The sequence below is a fragment of the Oryx dammah genome, unplaced genomic scaffold, assembly GCF_014754425.2.
Source record: "Oryx dammah isolate SB20612 unplaced genomic scaffold, SCBI_Odam_1.1 HiC_scaffold_3, whole genome shotgun sequence".
In the NCBI taxonomy this organism is placed as follows: domain Eukaryota; kingdom Metazoa; phylum Chordata; class Mammalia; order Artiodactyla; family Bovidae; genus Oryx; species Oryx dammah.
In genome coordinates this window covers 70793651-70818435 of record NW_024070187.1, presented here as the reverse complement: position 1 = coordinate 70818435, position 24785 = coordinate 70793651, and the positions used below count along the sequence as shown (strand labels likewise).

At 38.5% G+C, this 24785-nt stretch overlaps 1 protein-coding gene across 2 annotated transcripts in view; it reads right to left on the bottom strand.

The window, feature by feature from the left end:
• Positions 1-24785, bottom strand: part of CEP135 (centrosomal protein 135) — a 74435-nt gene that overhangs the window by 25997 nt on the left and 23653 nt on the right. Inside the window, exons 11-15 of one of the 2 annotated variants that reach the window (XM_040238250.1) lie at positions 21356-21579; positions 15885-16037; positions 14858-15010; positions 9974-10051; positions 404-555 (exon numbers count right to left, since the gene is read on the bottom strand). In XM_040238250.1, coding sequence (XP_040094184.1) covers positions 404-555; positions 9974-10051; positions 14858-15010; positions 15885-16037; positions 21356-21579 — 760 coding nt within the window. The remainder of the gene's footprint in view (positions 1-403; positions 556-9973; positions 10052-14857; positions 15011-15884; positions 16038-21355; positions 21580-24785) is intronic. The other variant, XM_040238252.1, reaches the window with a different exon arrangement.

Genomic DNA, 24785 nt, shown 5'->3' with positions numbered 1-24785 from the left:
AATAAACTGGCTTGACGCAGGACTACCAAAAACCTTCAATTTGTAAAAAACACAACATTGGTAAAGAGCAATAAGTTGAAGCACAATAAGACAAAGTATGCCTGTATCTATTAGGGAGATGTTTGAAGGAGGCAGATACAAAAATTTGCCTGCAACCATATCAATCTATGAGTCTTTGAAAGTACAGGTACTCAAAACCTACCCAGATTCACACAGTAAATAAAAACCTCCCGAGATCAGTCCCTCAATTCATACTTTACAAAGGCTCCCCCAGGGATTCTCTTGTAAGGGCAGCTTTGAGAACTGCTGCTTTTCAAAGACTTAGCCCAAAACACCACTGTTACGAACCATAAATAGTCACAAGCTAATTCTCAGAAGTAAAATGAAACTTCAGTAAACTTACCTAAGGGAGTTCATCTCTGTTTTCTGATGAGATGAGTCACCAGCCACATGGCTAAGTTTTTGGGCTTGGAATTTTGCTTTTTTCTCTAAAGACTCCATTGTTTCTTTCATTATAAATATTTTAGACTTTAATTCACATTTTTCGTTTTCAAGCTATAATTTTAAAAATTAATAGGGATATGTCTCAGTTTCTTTTCCTTTAGTACTCTTTAATAATATTTCTGGATGAAAACTAAGGAAATAAATTAGATTTATTTAAAAATACATTAAAAGTCATATTTTAATGTATTTACACTTTAGGTTCTAGATGTAAGAGCAGGTAAACAAATTTATCTCTCCTCTTCAATATCATTGAAATCAAAGAAAAAAGGAAAGGCAAGAAAAGAAGAAAAGAATATGTCCATAATAGCAATGAAACAGGAAGGGAAAACACCAGCAGAAAAAAATTTCTAAAAAAAGTAGATAGGACTGAATTGAAGAAAAATCGAAAATACTGTAACTCAACACAAAATGGACAAGACTTACATAAAGAAAGTGAACATTTTCCTCAAGAGCACAAAACACAACCTGACAATGTAGACACACCATCTTTCAGAAGGGGAACACAGTGTTGGAAATGGATTAAAATTTCCTAAAATAATCATAAATTCCATGAAATTTCAGTAAGAATCCTAACAAAATCTTTTTAAACTAGATAAGTGACTTAGATTTCATTCCAAAATTTATTTAGGGGAAAAGAAAGTTAAGAAAAAAACAGTAAAAACTGGAGGGAAAAAGAATGCAGCTAGACTTCTTTTATGAGCTATCAAAATAAATTTAAAAGCTGCTGTAATTAAAACAGTATGAATTTCACATGTGGACAAGCAAACATATCCCTGATGTAAATTTTAAGAAGGTAGCATTTTAAGAAAGTGGAAAAGAATAAAGTCTTTAAAAACTAGAGTTGGGACAGCCACTCATTGGAGACAAAAAATAAGATAAATTTCTATTTCATTTCATATACAAAAATAAATTCTAGATGTAATAATGATCTATCTATAAAACTCAAAACCAAGAAATACTAGTGATAAATCTGTCTTCCAGTTAAGATGGCAAACTGACCACACACATTTTTATCTCCTCTTCCTCTAGAAACAGTGCTAAAATGACAGTAAACAGGTTAATAATATTATACTCTTAAGGACAAAGAGAACAAGAAAGAAAACAAGGGTAAACCGGTGACTGCAATAACTTGTAGGAATACTCACTGCAGCACTGTTTTCAATAGCGAAGATAGGGAAGCAACCTACATTCCCACTGATAGAGGAATAAAGAAGATTTGGTACACATACACAATGGAATATTACTCAGCCATTAAAAAGAATGAACTAATGCCGTTTGCAACAATGTAGATGGACCTAGAGAGTGTCATACTAAGTCAGTCAGACAGAGAAGGAGAAATATTGTATGTCATCCCTTATAGGTGGAATCTAAAAAGAAATGATACAAGTGAATTTACTTACAAAACAGAAAGAGACTCCTAGACTTAGAAAGCAAACTTATGGTTGCCAGGGTGAAGGGATAGTTAGGGAGTTTGGGAAGGTCATGTACATATCGCTATATTCAAAATGGATAACCAACAAGGACCTGTTGTATAGACATGGAACTCTCCTCAATGTTATGTGCCAGCCTGGATAGGAGGGGGATTTGGCAGAGAATGGACACGTGTATATATATGACTGAGTCCTTTCGCTGTTCACCGGAAACTACAACACTGTTAATCAGGTATAACCAAATACAAAATGAAAAGTTCAAAGTCTGAAGAAAAAAAAAAAAAAAAACTTGTGAAAGACAAAGAGTAGATAGAATAGTGGTTCAGAGTGGAAAAAAAATACAATCTAAAGCAGTTAGATTATTTGGTGTCAACTAATGATGTTGACACTAAACAATTCTCTGTTGGGGGGGGCTGTCCTGTGTATTGTAGGTTGTTTAACAGTTATCTCTGCCCTCTGCTTACTAGATTCAAGAAGCACTTTTCCCCCTTAATTGTGACAGACAAAATTCTCCAGATATTGCCACATATCTCTTAGGAGGCAGAACTGACCCCAGTTGATAATCACTGACCTGCAATGACTACGGTCAGGAATACCAATGAGAGGTCAGCTGACTTACACTGAAGCTGAACACATGAAGCCATGAAGTGGTGGGGAGGGTCACAAGGACAACTGAACAAGGAGACTGGCTGCAAGTCTGTAACTGGGATGTTCATAGGAGCATTCCAGGTACTTAGTATGACACTCTCTAGGTCCATCCATGTTGCTGCAAATGGCATTAGTTCATTCTTTTTAACGGCTGAGTAACACTCCATTGTACATATGTACCACATCTTCTTTATTCCTCTATCAGTTGTATCTTCTAGAAAGTTCTCTTGGAAATCAAAAATACATAAAAAATCAATAGAAGGGCTAAAAGATAAAGCTGAGTCAATCTCCCAGAAAGTGAGAAAGTCAAAGAGAAAATAAAGAAGAAGGGATAAGAACATCAGATCTTTTTAGGAAGTCTAAAACCAACTAATAATGTTTCAGAGAGAGAAAATAGAATATAGTAAATTACCAAAGAAATGAAAACGGGAGATAAAGAGAGAAAACTGTAAAACTTTTCAGAAATAAAGACATGTCATGTACAAAGGACTCGGTAACAGAACAGCATCAGACATCTCAAAGAAAGCTGAAAGACAAATGAAGGACAATATTCAAAATTTTTAGTGAAAATAATTTTCCAATTCAGACTGCCATATGCCAAAGCCAAATCATAAATTTGAAAGTTGAATAAAGACATTTTCAAACAAATAGACTAGCAACAAAATTTCCTCCCATGTATTCTTTTTCAGGAAACTGCTGGAGAAGGTACTATGCCAGAAGAAGGAATAAACCAAGAAAGAAGAAAACATGAGGTTCAACATAGGCGGGCAGACAGGAAAAGTCTTATGAGGACAGCTATGGAGAGACACAGTCCATAATGAAGCAAGAAGATAGAAAGCTCAAGAAGGAAGGTCTTTAGTGGGGAAAGGACCAGAACTGATAGGTTTGAAAACAAAAAATATTGAAAGGTATGTGGCAGAAATAAAGTCCTTGATAAAAACACAAAATGAAACAAAACAAAGCAATGAATAACTCTAGGAAAGTGGTCTACAAGAAAAAGGGCAAGAGTAATATTGTCCCACTTGGCTGAGTCATAAACCATGAGAAGTCTTAGCAATATAAATAATAACTATTAACGAGAGGAAAACATCTAATTAAACTATGTTAACGTAATGGGGGAAGAAAAGGGGAGTGCTAAGCGATCAACTACCATCCTGGAGACTCACTCAATAATCTTAAATCCGTAAATAGCACAATCAGTTACTTAGAAACAGGGAGGTAAACACCAGGAAAAGAAGTTAAACAGCTGTGGATGGTAATCTGTGGGATAGGGAAGTGAGAACGAAAAAAAAAATTGCACTAAAAATTCCAGAATTCTTATACTACAAACAAAAGTACACGCACGGTATAAAGATTAAAAACATGAATCACCTGGCTTAAAAAACACTACGTGAACCTTTGAAACTACTGTGAGCAGTCTCCAATCACATCCCCTAATCCCTGCCCACAGTAACAACTATCTTGAGTCTTGTGTTTCTCATTTCTTGCCTGTCTTAGCACACCACATCTGTATGCATCTCCAAACAACATACAGTTTATGTGAGCATGTTTTGGAACTCTACATAAAAAGAATCATACTGCATGTTTTCTTTCTTCTTCTTCTTTTGAAAAATAGTTTGTTTGGGGCTGTATCAGGTCTTTGTTGCTGTGTGGGCTTTCCTCTAGTTGTGGAGAGCAGGGGCTGCTCTCTAGCTGCGCTGCTCGGGCTTCTCATTGCAGTGGCTTCTCTTGCTGCAGAGCACAGGCTCTAGGGCACCATGGGGTTTAGCAGCTGCAGCACATAGGCTCAGCAGTTGTGGTTCCTGCGCTCTAGAGCACAGGCTCAAATACTTGTGGCACCCAGGTTTAGCTGCTCTGCAGCATCTGTGACCTTCCAGATCAGAAATCAAGCCCGTATCTCCTGCAATGGCAGTGGATTCTTCACCACTGAGCCACCAAGGAGGCCCCTGCATGCTCTCTTCAACGTATTTGTAAGATTCATGCATGCTGATGGTTGTGCCTACTGTTTTTCATTTTTGCTGCTCTGTAACACTCCACTGTATGACTTAATACTCTATCTGTTTTCCTCACAACTGACATCTAGATTGTTTTCTATTTTCTGTCAGTGGGCAAAAATTTTAGGTTTTGTGAGCCTTATGGTCCATTGCCACCACTCTACTATAACACAAAAACAGCTGTAGACAATGTATTAACAAATGAGCACGGCTGTAATCCAATAAAAACTTTATTGCAAAAACAGACTGGAGGCCAGATTAGTCTGGAGGCTATAGATTATTGACTTTGATTCAGGGTTCAATGGATTTGTTGACTAATAAGAGTAATCTATTGGCCAACCTAGAACAATGCCAAATTATTCTTCAAAAAGGTACCAGTTGGCACTCCCAGAAGCTTCACATACTCACTAATAAAACTAGCTATACCTTGTTAATTTATGACGACCTGAAAGATGTGAAATGATTTTATTTTTAACTGGCATTTTCTCTATTTCTGAGGTAGAACATCTTTTTATATTAACCATTTATAATTTTTTCTACCGTGAAGTGTCAATTCACAACTTCTGTTGCATTTTTTTAGATTAAATATACAGCAAGTTGTTCTCTCAATTAGTGGCTGTCTTTTCAATTTATAGCTATTTGATAAAGATATTGCTGAGAGCCAAAGAATTGATGGCTTTTGAACTGTGGTGTTGGAGAAGACTGTTGAGAATCCCTTGGACTGCAAGGAGATCCAACCAGTCCATCCTAAAGGAGATCAGTCCTGGGTGTGCTTTGGAAGGAAGGATGCTGAAGCTGAAACTCCAATACTTTGGCCACCTCATGAGAAGAGTTGACTCACTGGAAAAGACCCTGATGCTGGGAGGGATTGGGGGCAGGAGGAGAAGGGGATGACAGAGGACGAGATGGCTGGATGGCATCACTGACTTGATGGACATGAATTTGGGTAAACTCCGGGAGATGGTGATGGACAGGGAGGACTGGCATGCTGCGATTCATGGGGTTGCAAAGAGTAGGACACAACTGAGCGACTGAAAGGAACTGAACTGATAAAGATATTCCTGTCAATGTGGTCCTATTCATCTGTTTTCTTTAAAGGAGTAAACTTGTTTGTCTCTTGTTTAGGAGCAAACACTCTGGAATCAGATACCTGCTAGCTGTATGATCTTGGGCAAGCTTCCCCTCTGCCTCACTTTCCTTATCTGTGAAATAAGGATAATATTTGCACTTACTGCTTATAGTTGTTGTGAGAATTAAAATTATATGTATATGAATATATATAAAATGTTGAGAAGACTACCTGACACACCGTAAATGCTATATAAATGACTGCTATTATTATTCTGCTAAGTTAAAAAAGATTTCCTCTTGTATTTTCCTTTAAAATTTGGAGTTATTTCTTGAACACAAGGATGCAAGTAACCCTGAACTGATTTTTGAGTTTGGTATATATTTTAGATAGGATCCAATTCCTTTTTTACATACATATATATGAAGTCAATTGTCCCAAAAACCAAGTGAAGTGAAGTGAAAGTGGCTCAAGTGTGTCTGACTCTTTGCAAGTCTATGGAATCTTCCAGGCCAGAATACTGGACTGGGTAGCCATTCCCTTCTCCAAGGGATGAACCCAGGGATCGAACCGAGGTCTCCCACATTGCAGGTGGATTCTTTACCGGCTGAGCCACCAAGGAAGCCCATCCCAGAAAACAGTGTTACTGAATAATTCTCTCTTATCCTGTTGATCTGAGTCCTCTATATATCAAATTTCCATAATTTGTGGGTTTGCTTTCTACTAGTCTTACCACTCTTAATCCCTGAGCACTACCACTCTATCTTAAATACTGACTCTAAAGCCTTCATATCTAGTAGGACAAGTTCCACACTGTATTTTTCTTCAAAATTTCTTTGTGATTCCTGACTCTCTGCTTCCATGTAAATTTTTAAATCTATTGTCAATTTTCACACACACACACACACATCACGTTCTTGGGATTTCAGATAAAACTACATCAACTCTACAGATGAATTTGGGGAGGATTTACATTTTTTACAAACATGGTATCTGTTACCTTTTTAATAAACTGTCACCTTTTTAATACACCTGATACAGCACTCCATTTATTTAGATCTTCCTTAATGTCTTAATAAGGTTATAAAATGTTTTCTATTAAGATCCTTCAAAATTATACACAGGCATCTTGTATTATTTTTTGCTATAAAAATGGTATGGATTTTCTTTTCATCTATATTGATTTGTCATGCTACTGTAATTCACTGTGCATTCTGAATCAGAGGATTTCTGTATTTCCCATAATACCTAGAAAAGTATCAGTTATTATGTCATGAAATACAGCCTCTCCCATAGAATAGATTATATTCTATTATAATATCCCAGAATTCTGACTAAATAAATGTTGGACACTTTCACTTTATTCTCTAAAGCTTTAAACTTATTTTATATTTTCTATCTCCTATTCTCTTTTCACTTTGGCCACCTCATGAAAAGAGTTGACTCACTGGAAAAGACTGATGCTGGGAAGGATTGGGGGCAGGAAGAGAAGGGGATGACAGAGGATGAGATGGCTGGATGGCATCACTGACTCGACAGACGTGAGTCTGAGTGAACCCCGGGAGTTGGTGATGGACAGGGAGGCCTGGCGTGCTGCGATTCATGGGGTCACAAAGAGTCGGACACGACTGAGCGACTGAACTGAACTGAACTCTCTTTTCAATGACTTCTAGTACTTCAGATATATTTTCCAGTTTATTAAGTCATGCTTTCAGATTCTGGGCAGGCTAGAGTGATAGGCACCCTTAATAACTAAAAATTTAGGCAAAATACATGGAACAATGGTTTTAAAGACACTGGGCATCAGGCAATGATGTATAGTGACCCTTAAGAGACATGAATACGTGAACCGTGAACTTCCAGATGTTCAAGATGGTTTTAGAAAAAGCAGAGGAACCAGAGATCAAACTGCCAACATCCGCTGGATCATCAAAAAAAGCAGGAGAGTTGCAGAAAAACATCTATTTCTGCTTTATTGACTATGCCAAAGCCTTTGACTGTGTGGATCAAAATCAACTGTGGAAAATTCTGAAAGAGATGAGAATACCAGACCGCCTGACCTGCCTCTTGGTAAACCTATATGCAGGTCAGGAAGCAACAGTTAGAACTGGACATGGAACAACAGACTGGTTCCAAATAGGAAAAGGAGTACGTCAAGACTGTATATTGTCACCCTGCTTATTTAACTTATATGCAGAGTACATCATGAGAAACGCTGGGCTGGAGGAAGTACAAGCTGGTATCAAGATCGCTGGAAGAAATATCAATAACCTCAGATATGCAGAGGTTTATGGCAGAAAGTGAAGAGGAACTAAAAAGCCTCTTGATGAAAGTGAAAGAGGAGAGTGAAAAAGTTGGCTTAAAGCTCAACATTCAGAAAACTAAGATCACTGCATTTAGTCCCATCACTTCATGAGAAATAGATGGAGAAACAGTGGCAGACTTTATTTTTGGGGGCCCCAAAATCATTGCAGATGGTGATTGCAGCCATGAAATTAAAAGACGCTTGGAAGGAAAGTTATGACCAACCTAGATAGCATATTCAAAAGCAGAAACATTACTTTGCCAACAAAGGTCCGTCTAGTCAAGGCTATGGTTTTCCAGTGGTCATGTATGGATGTGAGAGTTGGACTATAAAGAAACCTGAGCGCCAAAGAATTGACGCTTTTGAACTGTGGTGTTAGAGAAGACTCTTGAGAGTCCCTTGGACTGCAAGGAGATCCAACCAGTCCATCCTAAAGGAGATCAGTCCTGGGTGTTCATGGGAAGGACTGATGCTGAGGCTGAAACTCCAATACTTTGGCCACCTCATGGGAAGAGCTGACTCATTGGAAAAGACCCTGATGCTGGGAGAGACTGGGGGCAGGAGGAGAAGGGGATGACAGAGGAAGATGGCTGGATGGCATCACCAACTCAATGCACATGAGTTTGGGTGAACTCCAGGGGTTGGTAATGGACAGGGAGGCTTGGCATGCTGTGATTCATGGGGTCGCAAAGAGTCGGACACGACTGAGTGACTGAACTGAAATGAACTGAACTGAAGAGACATGAAATATATGAGACAAGCCCTATCACTGTTCCAGCTTATTGCTGGAAGAGTTTCTAGGCTGTGGCACAGGAAAAGGAACCCAGCTGGACTTGGTGGTTCCCCTAAATTCAGACTACAGGACTGAGAGTCAAGGGAGGCCAGAGCAGTCAGAATTTGTAGGGCAGATACTAGAGGAGTAAGAGCACAGGGCTAGAGCTCCAGAGATCTACAAAGTGTGCCCCTGAATCTTCAGCTGAGCAGAAGCTCAGCCCACAAAAAGCTACCCAGGCCAGGGAAAGAGCCATCAGAGAGCTGGAGGGACCGGTACTGAGGGCTTGTGCCAAGTCAGGAATAGCTTCTTTCCCATCAGTCATTTGAAAACCTCATAATTCACGGGGCAACAGGTAGCAAGTGCACCCAAAAAGATCTGGTCTCAGTAGTAAAACAAAATGAGTCCAAAACTAAATGCTCCTCTAGTCCCACCTAATTAAGCTTAAAAGCAAAACCAAAAAGAATCAACCTACTTCCATCTGACCTAACCATATCATAGAACAAACTTCAAGAGTGTTTCTAGGAATATAAGCTCTCCAGCAACCAAAAAAATAAAATAGACAATGTCTGACATCCAATCTAAAATTACTGGGAATGCAAAGAAGCAGGAAAATACAACCTAAGTGAAAGAGGTAAAAAATCAACTGGCCCAGGTTGATTGAAACAGATGATAGAATTAGTAGATAAATAAAAACAGTGAAGACATGGAAAAGGAAACTAGCCAAAAGAAAACACAGACGGGAAAAAAAAACTATCAAAACACTTAACAATTTGTTAAAAACCCTATCTCTAGTGAGAGCAATAAGGAATGAAAAGGAATTTCACTTTTACTCTAAGCCTATATTACATGATATTTTGTTTAAAAAAACAAAAGAGCAAACAACTATCATAGCTAACACTTCATGAATGCTTATGATATAGCAGTGAGTATTCTAGGTTTTTGATGTGTATTAATATTCATTTAATTTTCACAAAAACTCTAAGAAATAAGTTTGAGTACTATTTCTATCTTACAAACAAAGAAATTAACAGATAAAAAGTTTAAGAAATTTGCCTACAGAAAACAGATTACAGAGATGTATCGATATGAACCCATGTAGTCAATCTTCAGAGTACATACTCCTAGTCAGTCACCGATACACAGCTTCTCTAAAATATTACCTTGTAATTTTAAAAACATACAGTATATTAAAATCGAAATAGTCATTCATACAACAAAATATACCCCAAATCCAGTTTGATAAATTACCTGGTGATTAACACATGTCAAATGCTCAATAGTTTTCTCTAATTCTGATTTTCCAAAAATACTCATTTCCTGGAGATGCTGTAAGAGAATTTTATAGAAGATGTTCATAAGCAATGCAATTCTACAGCACTATTTTGTCTTTTTATAACACAGAAATGCTTTAGAAAGAAAATCATTAGAAATTTTACAAAAATGATGCTTTCGGTTGAAAACAAAAACAAGAGTTCTTCATCATTTACACTCTACCTCCATGTGTGACCGTGACAGAAGACACAGACTGATATGGGTTCATTTATAAAGATTTATACGGATCAATCCATTAGCACAACCATAAAGGGAAAAACCCAGCAGATTAAGTAAGCCCAGAAGTATGCCCTCATGAGAGGAGACGTAAGAGGAACTGACTATAAAGGAACAACAGATGGGATCAGGAAGACACAAAAAACAGAATACTACAGGGTGACGCAAGAGTTCAAAGTTTCAAGAGTGAGATGGTCAATAAGATAAACACCAGTGTTGTTATTTTTGGTTATATTAACTTATCTGACTCTTGTTGATGCTAAGTCCAGGACAAATAATATGCTGGTGCTCTGCGAAAATTTTTCACGCCAATTCTTACTTCCACCCACGTTATTCATTAAAAATGGGCTTCCCTCATGGCTCAAATGGTAAAGAATCTATCTGCCTACAATGCAAGAGAACCAGATCCCTGGATTGGGAAGACCCCTGGGGAAGGAAATGACAATCCACTCCAGTATCTTTGCCAGGAGAATTACATGGACAGAGCCTGGCGGGCTCCAGTCCATGGGGTCACAAGGAGTTGAACACAACTGACACTTTTACTACTATTTATTAAAAATAAGTTAAGACATCTGATGTTTGGATTATATATTTCATTGAAAAAGTCACTCTGCTGTAGGCCTTTTTTTATTTACTAAATCATTCAGCCAGTATGAGTACATATTATATACCAAGCACCAAGTAAGGTATGAGGGATACAGTAAAACAGATAAAGTCTCTGATGTCACAGACATTATAGTCTAGTAAAGATAAACCTTAAACAAGATATTAAAATAAAATTCATGAATATTTTGCTAGGAAAAGGAACTTGAAGGCAACATATTGGAAGGGAATCAGGGATCCAGAGTTCACTTTCTGTGTACGGAAATGGCTAACCTGGCTGAAGGATGAACAGAAATCAGCCGGGTGAGGAGACTGAAAGGGATAAAGGAGTTCTCAATAGCCTATGGTAGAGACAGGGCACGAGAAAGTCCATTAGGCCTGGAGTTGAGAAAATGAGGGGTGGGTGGTCATGGTGAGCTTGACCATGATGTAGCAAGGGCCAATCACGGGAAGTCCCTGAGAACAGTTAATGGATTTTAAAACAGGAAGTGAAGTAAGCAGATTTATATCTTTGGGCAATGACTCTGACTTCAGTGTAAAATACAGATTTAAGAGGCCACTGATACACTAGTGCAGCTGAGAGAATACTGGCCAGAACAGGATGGTAGCAGGGGAATAGAAACAAGCAAAGTGATGCAAGAGAAACCATTATGAGCTCAGGAGCCAGAGTCTTCGTGACTTCATTAGCTGGGTAATGGGCAAATCATTATTACTATTTTTTTTATTAAGGTATAGTTAATTCACAATATTACATAGGTCTTAGGTGTACAACATAGTAGTTCACAGTTTTTAAAGATTTACTCCATTTATGATTATAAAATACCAGCTATATTTGCTGTGCCGTACAATATATTCTTGTAGCTTGTTTATTTTATACATACTCATTAGTACCTCTTTTAACTTTTTTTTTTTTAATTTTGTATTTGCCCACATCACAGCATATAGAATCCTACTTCCCAGACCAGGGATCAAATCCACATCCACTTTAACTGGACAACCAGGGAAATCTAATTCCCTACCCCATCTTGCCCCTCCCCCTACCCCTTTCCCCACCAGTAACCACTAGTTTGTTTTCTGTATCTGTGAGTCTGAGTCTTTCAGACTAGCTTGTTTCATTTTTTTAGATTCCACATGTAAGTGATAACATAAAGTATTTGTTTTCCTCTGACTTATCTCACTAAGCATAATGCCTTCCAAGTCCACCCACGTTGTTGCAAATGGCAAAATTTAGTTCTTTTTTATGGCCAAGTGGTACTCCATTGAATATACATACTACAGCGTCCTTATTCATTCACTGGACACTTCAGTTGCTTTCCTATCTTGGGAACTATAAATAACGCTGCTATGAACATATATCTTTCAAATTACTGTTTTTATTTTCTTCAGGCATATACCCAGGAGTAGAATTGCTGGATCATATATTATTATAGATCTATTTTTAGGTTTTTGAGGAATCTTCAAACTGTTTTCCACAGTAGCTACATGAATTTACAATATCAACGGTGTACAAGCATTCCCTTTTCTCTACATCCCTGTCAACATCTGCTCTTTGTGGTCTTTTTGACAACAGCCACTCTGACAGGTATAAGGTGATACCTCATTGTGGTTTTGCGTTTCATTTCTCTGATGATTAGGGATGTTGAGCATCTTTTCACATGTCTGTTGGTTCAGCAAATTATTTAAACTCACTGTAACTCAGATACTGCATCTGTAAGCACTGCCAACTGAAAAGGCAACTGTGAAGATTTACTGACAAAGCCCTTGTAAAACGCACTTAGAACAGAGTTTCCCACATGGAAAGGGCATAACACATGTTACGTATTATTAGAGGTAGCTCAGTAGGATTCTGTGATTAAATGAGAGATAGGAGTTTTCAGGGAGAGAGGACTCAGTGATGATGCCTGGGTTCAAACTCTGGGTGGGCAGTGACATAACAGGAAACTAGTAGAGGAGACTTAATGACTGAGAGGATTAGTTGAAGTTTTACATAAAAAATCTGTTGTAAACTCATAAATCCTGCCTCCTGTACTCCAGAAAGAGTCTGGTAATATGAGTGTCACCTTTTCTGAGTTTTTGGTACTACTGTACTTTTTTAACCTACTTTTACATTCCTTAGTCATTTCAACAGATATGAAGGATAAATCAGTAGCTTGTACTAAAAGTTGCCATACTGCACAGAAGTTTTCCATTTGGTAACTGCGACACTTATTTTTATAAAAAAAGCACTTTCTGGAAGGCAATTTTCCAGAAGATTCAAATTAAAAGTACTCTGTTGGGGCAAAACTTTAACTGAAAGTCTATGACATAAAGACCACCTTTATAATACTTAAAAGTTCTTATTCTTAACTTTAGGTACTAATTTCTAAACATCAATAATATTTATTGGAAGTAAACTATGGACTCCATAATAGTAACACTAATAGTTAACACTGAGTTCTTTTAATGTACTGAGCACTGTTAAGTGCTTTATGTATGTTAACATTTTGGAGAGATTATGAAATAAAATACTGCCCCGAGATATGACACCAAAGCACAAACAAAAGAAAAAAATTAAATTGGACTTCATCAAAATTTTAAAATATCTGTGCTTCAGATAACAACACTAAAAAAATGAGAAGACAACCCACAGAATGAGGGAGGGAAAATATCTGCAAATCATATATCTGACCAGGGGATTATATTGAGAATATACAAAGTATTCTTACAACTCAGTAAGATAATCCAATTCAAAAAAAATGAGCAATGGATCTGAATAGACATTTCCCTAAAGAAGATATACAAGTGGCCAAATAAACGTATAAAAATAAGCACTTTAGTCATCGGGGAAATGCAAATCAAAATTAAAAAGGATACTGCTTCACACTCATCAGCATGATGATAACAAAAACGATAGATAGTAACAAATACGGGTAAGGATGCAGAGAAATTAGAACTCTAACCCCTGCCAGTGGGACTAAAAATAGCACAAACGCTTTGGAAAAACAGCTTGGCAGTTGCTCAAATGATTAAAGTTATCGGTATGACTCTAGGTATACATCTAAGACAAAAGAAAACATACCCACACAAAATGTTGTATACAAATGTTCACAGCACCATTATTCATAACAGCCAAAGAGCAGAAACCACCCCAATGATAAAGAAAATGTTGTCTATCCATACAATGGAATATTACCCCATAATATGAAGTAATAAAGTACTGATACATATGACCTAACACATGGACCTTGAAAACATTATGCTAAGTTAGAGAAGCCAGACAAAAACAAAAAAAACACATACTGAATGGTTCAATTTATATGAAACGTCCAGAGTGGGTAATCTAGAGATAGAATGTAGTGGTTGTCTAGGCCTGAGGAGGCTGGGAGATGTTAAGAGTGACTGCTAACCAGTACAAGAGTTTCTTTTTGAACATGCTCTAAAAGTGACTGTAGCGATGGCTGAGCAAGTCTGTGGATATACTAAAAACTAATGAATTATACACTTTAAATGGGTAAATTCTATGGTATGTGAATATCTCAATGAAGCATTTTTAAAGAAAAAAAAAAAAAAGAACCTCCCTCCATATGAGGGGATTCCTACTGAGATCAGAGTTGGTTATTTTCTATAAAGAAAGAGATAATAAATGTTTTAGGCTTTGTGGACCATACAATTTTTACTGCAATTACTCAACTCTGCCACTGCAGCAAGTAAATGAATGAGTATTCCCACTAGTAAGTATTATCAACAATGAAATCTGAATTTCACAATTTTCATGTGTCATGAAATGTTCTTCTTTCGATTTTTTTCAATTACTTTAAAATGTAAAAACCATTCTTAGTACATTGGCTATATAAAAACAGTGTTCTGGATTTGGCTGATGGGCCATGGTTTGCCAACTCCTGATCTAGATTCAAAATAGTCATATTACAGGAAAACATAAAAAAAGACCTCCCTTTTTCTCAATAAATTACCTTTTAAAAATAAGTCAATCTAATTACTTACTTTTAACTTGTCTTTTAAAGCTTCATTTTCTGCCATAATCCTTCTTAAGTCAGATAATGCAAGTTCTTTTTCCTTTTCTATAAGACTAACAGTATTATGTGAGACTGTAGTTTGGGTAGAGTCTTGTCTTATTGCAGATAATTCTTCCTGAGCCTTAAAGTAGTAAAAGATATAAATTAAAAAACACTGGATATGTTCCCAGTTAAAAAAAGGAAAACTAAACATATGCTATTTTTGCTCTCTTCCCAAATGCCACCAAAATGAGAGTAAAAGGATTCAAGTAATAATAGTAATAATTAAAACAAAAAGACAAGAAGATGGAGAGAAGTGCCAACCATAAAATTTTGAAAGCCAAATAGCAGATGGACAACTACTAATTAAGTAAGCAGACCCAAGAAAGCCGAAATCTAAGCCAACTGCAGGAAAAGCCCAGAAAGTAGATCAATTTGTACTGCAGAATCCCAAAAAAACTCCAAAAGTAAAAAAAGCTTCTTCAAGTTGGCCTTTTAACTCATATATCTTTCTCTTCCTCTCAAAACAGCAATAGGATTTCATGGGAGATTGGTATGAGAACAAATTTTGGTGACAAACACCATGCTTTGCTCAGATTCACCTTGCCTTCTGACAACTGAGGCTTGTAACTGGTCTAACCTATAGTGAATTTCCCCTCCCTATTCCTCAAAGCTAAGTCCTTAATATCCGATGTATCCAATTAATTAGTGCTACCCACTGTAAGATACACATAACCCAACATGATTGAATCCCAAGGAAAACTTGACTCAGAGTCAGGCTGAGACCCATTCAGTAGTTTGAGAAATAGAGAATTATCCCAAAGTGACCTGATCCATAGATAGGCTAGAAAAGAGGAAAAATAAAAAAACAATAGAAATCTCTGCTTTGGGAACAGGATGATAGTAGAAACTACTAACTATGAAGGAATATCCCTAAGATCCATACACCACAGTAATATAAAGGATATATACTGGTTCCATTATAATTAACTGGTGTTACACAATCAATATCTTACTTCATTATATAAGACACTTAGTTTATCTCTTTCTGCTGTCAATAATTTAACATTGGACTGTATATCCACCATGTGCTTTTCAAATCTTTCTAGCATACGCTGAAGTTCGTCTCTTTCTCTTGTGATGAGATGGATATCCGAGTCGTAATCACCCTGAAACATAATTCAAGACAGAAGTTATCATTTGTTGTAATTATCACCACATGGTTGCCACAAGGATGCTGATGACGAGACTGACTGAAAGATGCGAACAGATAAAAAGAACACAACTTCCTTTAATGTAATTAAGGAACACAATTATTAATCTATAAGGAGAGCAGGAGAGAGAATGCTGGCAATACTGGGGCAAATTTCCAGGCCTTCAAGTTCCCGGCAAGAGACCCAGCTGCCACTGATCCTACTTGATTAGATCCCAGCAGATGCTTCAACTGTCATTCTCCCCCAGTTGTTTATACTGGTGTTGTAACTAAAGTATAATCCCCAGACCGGAAGCATGCAGTATCTGGGGACGTGCAAGGCATGCAAATTTTGAGGTATATCCCAGACCTACTCAATCAGAAACTTTGGGGACAGGGCCCAGTAACTGGTTTTCCAAGCCCTCCAGGTGATTCTGATTTATTTGGAGTTGGGAATCACTAGTTTATAACCCTCTCTACTCACCCAGTACAAGTAACGCTAACAGCCTAGTGCATTCCTCAGTGTTTTCTGAGACTAAATCCAAGATCAATTTCTCAGGCATACCATCCCCCAACTGTCCCAGCACCAAACCTATGTGAGGTCTATTTTTCTGCAATCAGATAAATATAAATATTTCTACCAGACGGTGTACATTAGGATATTCACTAAATAAGCAAGTACTTCCAACATTCCTAAAACAAGATTATGCCTATTATTCCATTGCAACTTAAAAAAAAAAACCCATTAACTTCATAGCTACTGTAGAAAATAAATATGGTAAATGTATACTTGGGGTCTATGGTATATTAATGTTCAAGTACTATATGCAGAAGCCCCAGATAGTGACAATCTGGTATTCTGCTACATTGGAAAGCATCCTGATCTATGTTAATGTCTACTATGCACATGCCACGTCCAAAGACACTTGGTAAATGGTAAATATCCGTGAAGTATCCTTCACCTGCCACTTGGAAATAAGTTATCCTCTTGGTTAAGGAAGAAAGTCAAGGGAAAATGAATGAGAATAGCTATCTGGACACCCTGAAGGACAAAATGTAACTGTATTACAGGATAAAAGCAATTAGGGTGAGGACTTAATTAACAACGATAAAAGAAAACCTATAACTTAACCATATTTAAATAAAAATATTTTTACAGAAAGGAGGTGGTATGCCTAGATTTTAGAAAAGAAGAGCTCAATGAATAAGGATTTGACAGTCTGTTTTCATTATTGTCTCGGTCTCAGCTTAAATGCCACTCTCTGTAAGGAGTCCTTCCAGATTCTCCAATCTAATTAGATCTCCCTCTATATACTCTCATAGCATTCCGAATATTTCCTGTATTCTTTCCTTATTAATACTTACTATAAATGAGATTATAAAGTTACTTACACAACTGGGTGTTAATGTGTCTTTATCACTAAAACCAGAGATCAAACTGCCAACATCCACTGGGTCATAGGAAAAGCAAGAGAATTAAAAAAAAAAAAAAAAACCTGCTTCACTGACTATGCTAAAGCCATTGACTGTATGGATCATATGAAGCACAACAAACTGTGGAAAATTCTTAAAGAGATGGGAGTTCCAGAGCACCTTACCTGTCTCCTGAGAAACCTGTATGCAGGTAAAGAAGTAATAGAACCGGACATGGAACAACAGATTGGTTCAAAATTGGAAAAGGAGTACATCAAGTTTGTATATTGTCACCCTGCTTATTTAACTTATATGCAGAGTACATCATGCAAAATGCCAGGATGGATGACTCACAAACTGGAATCAAGACTGCCAGGAGAAATATCAACAATCTCAAACATGCAGATGTTACCGACCTAATGACAGAGAGTGAAGAGGAACTAAAGAGTCTCTTTATGATGGTGAAAGAAGAAAGTGAAAAAGCTGGCTTAAAACTCAACATTCAATAAACTAAGATCATGGCATCTGGTCCCATCCTTCATGGCAAATAGATGCAGTGAAAGTGGAAAGAGTGACAGATTTTATTTTCTTGGGCTCCAAAATCACTGTGGATGGTGACTACAGCCATGAAATCAAAAGATGCTTGCTCCTTGGAAGAAAAGCTATGACAAACCTAGACAGGGTATTAAAAAGAGAGATATCACTTCACTGACAAAGGTCTGTATAGTCAAGGCTAGTTTTCCAGTAGTCATGTACAGATGTGAGAGTTGAACCATGAAGAAGGCTGAGAGCTCAGGAATTGATGTTTTCGAATTGTGATGCTAGAGAAGACTCTTGAGAATCCCTTGGACAGCAAGGAGATCCAACCACTCAATTCTAACGGAAATCAACCCTGAATATTCACTGGAAGGACTTATGCTAAAGCTGAAGCTCCAATACTTTGGCCACCTGGTGTGAAGAGCAAACTCATTGGAAAAGACCCTGATGCCAGGAAAGACAGAAGGCAGAAGAAGGAGATGACAGAAGATGAGATGGTGGGATGGCATCACTGACTCAATGGACATGAGTTTGAGAAAGCTCAAGAAGATGGTGAAGGACAGGGAAGCCTGGTGTGCTACAGTCCATGCGGTCACAAAGAGTCAGACGTGACTTACGGACTAAACCACCACCACCACCACTAAAATGCAAATGCCCTCAGAGACACAGTAGGTCCTTCTCACCACATCTTCGGTGCTTAGCATGTAACTCAGTAAAATGAATGAATTCCCCACTTCTCTAAATATGTCTTGTATGTATGTATTTGTGTTAGTAATTCCCTTTTATCACTCCATTTTTCCTAAACACAGACGTACATGCAGCCAAACTCATGCACACATACCCACAATGCTAGACAGAGAATAGGAAATAGGTCTTCTTCATCTTGTATCCTGGATGCCACATTCACAGCATGCTCTCAGTATACATCTACTGAATTAAACCTATATTTCTACCTACCCCTGATGTGCTTTGGAGAAGAAAATGGCAACCCACTCCAGTGTTCTTGCCTGGAGAATCCCAGGGACAGAGGAGCCTGGTGGGCTGCTGTCTATGGGGTTGCAGAGTCGGACACGACTGAAGCGACTTGGCAGCAGCAGATGTGCTTTGAACCAGCAAATAATAAAGAAATAAAACATTTACTAGGAACTAGGTGTTATGTTGGACCCTTATACATAATTATGTCATGTAATCTTCATTAGAGGTTGTAGACACATTCCTCACTTTGCAAATGAGGAAGCCAGGGCTCCATGAGTTAGGTGACTTGTCTAAGGTCATAAAGCCAGTGTGTGGAGTTGAAGCTTCTATAAGGTTTCCAACTCCAAAGCATTTCCCATTACACTATACTCAAAACTCACATCTGGAAGTCTGGTGAGTACAAGGTCAAAGAGACCAGTGCTGTCCCTACACAGATAACATAGAACCATTGGGTATCTTGTTGACAAAAATCACTGATATGAAAAATGTCAATATTTTTTCTGAGTTGCAGCAATCCCAGGAAACTCTGCCCAACAATTTGCTATAAAAAGCAGGGGTTGAAAACTCAGCCTGGGTGGGAGGGGGGTTCATGTTTGGGAACGCATGTATACCCGTGGTGGATTCATGTCGATGTATGCCAAAACCAATACAGAATTGTAAAGTAAAAAAAATAAAAAAAAAAAAGAAAACTCAGCCTGTACCAAATCTAGCTTGAGAGAGGTTTATGTTGTCTGCCAACAACTGTTTCTAAACATGTTTAAAACACCCAGTTTTAGGCTGGAATTTACTCCTTAGTTCACAGCACTCACACTCATTCACTCCACCCATTTCACTCATGTACATCACCCATTATTCCCTACCACGCCTGAAATTTACTACTGGGACTCTAAAATGCTACCAAGGTCCCAACTTTCTAAACTTTACAAAATGAATTATGTCAGGTATCATTAGAACTTTCAAGAAACTAAATAAGATGAAGGGGGGAAGGCTTCTCCTGATTTTACCAGTACCTAACCCGTATCTCAACTTATCTTTCAACCAAGCAAACAAATCCAATATTTAAAAGTATTCAGACACTTATCCACTTAGTTCTACTTAATAAGTTGATTAAACTAATCAGCATTTTTGAAGAAGACTGTTCCACACAATGAAGGTGATCAATTCAGTGATTTATTTTTCTTGATTCCTAAGTATATATGGAGCTTAAAAAACAACTCAGTATATACAAGTTAACTTACACTGTATGTTCCCACCAATTCATTGTGCTCTTAACAGATAACAAAGCAGTGTTTAACACTCTAAATCAAATTCAGTCACAAGCCAATGAGGTTAAAAAGCAGTCTAATCAGAAAATGTCTCAAAACCACTTGGCAGTAGGCAGAAGGTCTTCAGGAAAAAGATGACAGAGTTGGGAAATGCAGCCAAGTCTAAAATCAAATGTCCTGAGTTTTAATGACTGTACTTCCAACTTCTCTAATTTTATCCAGTATATAGATAATGTTAGGGTCATAGAAGCCTCCAGGAATACTCTAATTCCAACGTTTAAAAGAAAGAAAAATCTAAAGAAGCCAAATGATAGTCATAAAATGTTGAAAATAATTAAGACATAAAATGAGGACATGTTTTTACTCTCTTATGCTGCTAAGTCGCTTCAGTCATGTCCGACTCTGTGCAACCCCAGAGATGGCAGCCCACCAGGCTCCCCTGTCCCTGGGATTCTCCAGGCAAGAACTCTGGAGTGGGGTGCCTTTGCCTTCTCCTTTACTCTCTTATGCATCATCGTTAACTGTATACATCTTTAGACCATCAGGTTGCAAACGTGCTTGTGGTGGACAAAGGGGATGATCTGTCCGGTGCTCACTGCCATCATTTACCCTTTCCTGCTGCACAGTCATCATGGAAGATGCCTGGTCTGGACAATGTGGCCTGCCTTTCTGACGGGTTCAAGGCTGGGAATGGCATGAAGCCATGTAGCCTGCCATATAGACAAAGCCACTCTACTCAGAGAGAGAAAATGCAGCTGATACCAAATGTAAAGATTAGAAAGAGAGGAAGTGTCCAGTAGCAGGAGTTCCTGGATCCAGTTTCTGGAAGCTCAGATGCCCGTGCACTCTTCCCATATATATAATTAGCTACTTAATCTCCCTTAATTTCCAGGAATCAGTACGTTATACTTTGTTCTTAAGTAGTTTTCCTAATTAATGCAGTGTTCCTAAAGTCACAGAAGGTCACAGAAGACTACAAAAATGAAAATTAAGAAAGACTTCTTAAAAATAAGTATGAGTAACATTACATTATTACAATAATAAATCAAAAGTTTGCTCATAAAGATCTTTCTTGCCTTATCAAACACTCACAAAGAGATATTACCTTTTCTAGTGTTTTAAATACTGGCATTTTTTCACATGTAGAATGACTTCTAGAGCAAGATCTTCGCTGTATTATATGTTGGAGTTTTTCTAGTTCTTTCTTATAAAAATCTCGTTCATCTTCTATACCTTTCAGAAATGTATCTAAACGAGAAGGTGACTTGTCTCGTCGTTTTATTCCGTGTTCTAGTCTCATCCTCTCAACTTCCACAGTGAGTTCTCTTTCTGCAAATTAAAGTAATAAAATCTTAAAACAATGTTGCATATAAAATGTATAATCAGCCAAATAAATTATATCAATAATTTTTACAATGAAAGCTACTAAAAATCATTAGCTGTTTTGCATATCACCTACAACTGCCAAATATCAAAGAGGTAAATGCTGAAAGAGAAAAAAAAAGAACCAAAAATTATATTAAAAGTTTAAATAAAATCCAATAAGTCAAGTCCTGCTTTTGTCATATACAGTCTGGGTACTATTTAGTACTACATAGTGAACAATAAATTATCACCTGGTACTTACTCTCTGGTGACCTGAAAATGCACTAAAAGAAAATTTACCTGTTAAAACTGGTTATAATATGTGACTTTGACATTAAGCTTAAATTTAACACAGTATACACAAAACAACTAGTCTTTCCCCAAACAAGCACACTCACTCACTTTCACCATAGAAACTACCTTTTCAGGGGTCAACAGTCGCCTGTGCACGTGCATGCGCGCTGAGTCGCTTCAGCCGTGTCTGGCTCTTGGCGACCCCGTGGACTGTAGCCCAACAGGCTCCTCTGTCCACGGGATGCTCCAGGCAAGAATACTGGAGTGGGTAGCCATGCCCTCCTCCAGGGGACCTTACCAACCCAGGGATGGAACCCCCATCTTTCATGTCTCCTGCACTGGCAGGCAGGTACTTTACCTCTAGGACCACCTGGGAAGCCAAAAGTTGCCTAATATTGGGAATTTTGTACAGCTCACTCTAATTTAATTGATGTTCCTTACAATTCGAAAGCATGAAGTGATTTTCAAGACATATTCCGATTCACTTACAATCTTCTTTCATTCATTTGACAGATAATTACTGAGCATTTACTGTATGCTCAGCATGAGCTAAGAATACAAGTATGAAAAACATGCCCAAGGTCAAATAATTATTCTAATTGTAGCAGGACAAGAACCACAAAAGAACAGCATGCAATTCAATCCAGAGGATGAACAGCAGAATTCATTCTAAGGAGTGACCAGAGAGATTAAGAAAGCAAGAGAGCTGAAGGAATGGGCAAACGCCTTAAACAGTAAGTCAGGTAAACTGAGGAGTGTTCACTGTATTTAGCATAATGGAGGTGACAGGAGACCGTAACAAGAGCAGTTTTATCCGTGAAGTAGAGGAGAGAAGCAAACCGGAGAGGACTGAGGTGCTACATGGAGAAGGAAATGGCAACCTACTCCAGCACTCTTGCCTGGAGACTCTCTTGCCTAGAGAACAGATGGAGCCAGTGGCCTATCATAAAAGCCAAATGGCTCTGCTCTAACAGGGAAGATAAGGGTGGACCAGTTCAAGATCTGGGGCCAGGAAACATGGAATGCCTCCCTGACAGCTTGTTCTTTTAGGAAAACTGAGGTAAGATCATCTACTCAGAATGGGGTTATATGTTCCCTGCAGAGTGGGAGATCAAACAGGAATATAGAGTAAGATCTCCATATCTCACTGAAGGGGGCACTGTGGTTCGGGACCATGTAACTTCCAATGCTATTGCTACTGTCTGGGGCACACACTTGCTCCTTGGAAGAAAAGTTATGACCAACCTAGATAGCATATTCGGAGAAAGCAATGGCAACCCACTCCAGTACTCTTGCCTGGAAAATCCCATGGACAGAGGAGCCTGGTAGGCTGCAGTCCATGGGGTCACTAAGAGTCGGACATGACTGAGCAACTTCACTTTCACTTTTCACTTTCACGCGTTGGAAAAGGAAATGGCAACCCACTCCAGTGTTCTTGCCTGGAGAATCCCAGGGACGGGGGAGCCTGGTGGGCTGCCGTCTATGGGGTCGCACAGAGTCGGACATGACTGAAGTAACTTAGCAGATAGCATATTAAAAAGCAGAGACATTACTTTGACAACAAAGGTTCGTCTAGTCAAAGCTATGGTTTTTCAGTGGTCATGTATAGGTATGAGAGTTGGACTGTGAAGAAGGCTGAGCGCCGAAGAATTGATGCTTTTGAACTGTGGCGTTGGAGAAGACTCTTGAGAGTCCCTTGGACTGCAAGGAGATCCAACCAGTCCATCCTAAAGGAAATCAGTCCTGAATATTCATTGGAAGGACTGATGCTGAAGGTGAAACTCCTACTTTGGCCACCTGATGCGCAGAGCTGAATAATTGGAAAAGCCCCTGATGCTGGGAAAGACTGAAGGCAGGAGAAGAAGGGGATGACAGAGGATGAAATGGTTGGATGGCATTACCGACTCAATGGACCTGAGTTTGAATAAACTCCAGGAGTTGGTGATGGACAGGGAGGCCTGGCGTGCTGCAGTCCATGGGGTCTGAAAGAGTCGGACACGACTGAGTGACTGAACTGAACTCAACTGGGGCACATGCAAGCAGTGCTTAGCTGCTCACGAGTAAATGTTTTAGTTGATCCATGGCTGGATTTGGGGTAGGAGGATGCATTCAAAACAAAGAAACAAGGGAGTTTCAGGTATCTGAAAGATTATGCTGAAATGGCAGGATAGAGATAGCATGAAAGGAAGCAATATTGCAAACTTTCAAATGTAGACCTCAGTTCAGTTCAGTTCATTTCAGTCGCTCAGTCGTGTCCGACTCTTTGCGACCCCATGAATTGCAGCACGCCAGGCCTCCCTGTCCATCGCCAACTCCTGGAGTTCACTCAAACTCACGTCCATCAAGTTGGTGATGCCATCCAGCCATCTCATCCTCTGTCGTCCCCTCTCCTCCTGCCCCCAATCCCTCCCAGCATCCCCTAAGCACTTTAATAATATATGAACTCATTTAATCCTCATAACAACCTTTTCTGGGTTAGGTGCCATCTTAACCACACAGATAGGGAAACTGAAGCAACGCTGAGTAACATGCTCAAGTCATACAGCTGGTTAAGCAGAGAAGGGGTCAGATAGATTAATCCCATAGATGCTGAAGAGCCTAGGATACAGCATCTTCTTAAAATAGCACACTGGCTTTCCTTCACTTCCTCAGACACATGGAGTTTGATGGCACCAGGATTCTGCACTTGCCATCCCCTCTGCCTGGAAAATTGCCCCAGATTGTCATATGGCTTGCTTTCCATCACTAAGCCCTTTGATCAGCTGATCTGTAGCATACCCTCCCATTTTATTTAATGCCCTTACCATCTGAAATTAATTTCTTCACTTATGTGCTACCAGTTTGTCTCTCTGACTAGATTAAAGCCTCCACAAGAG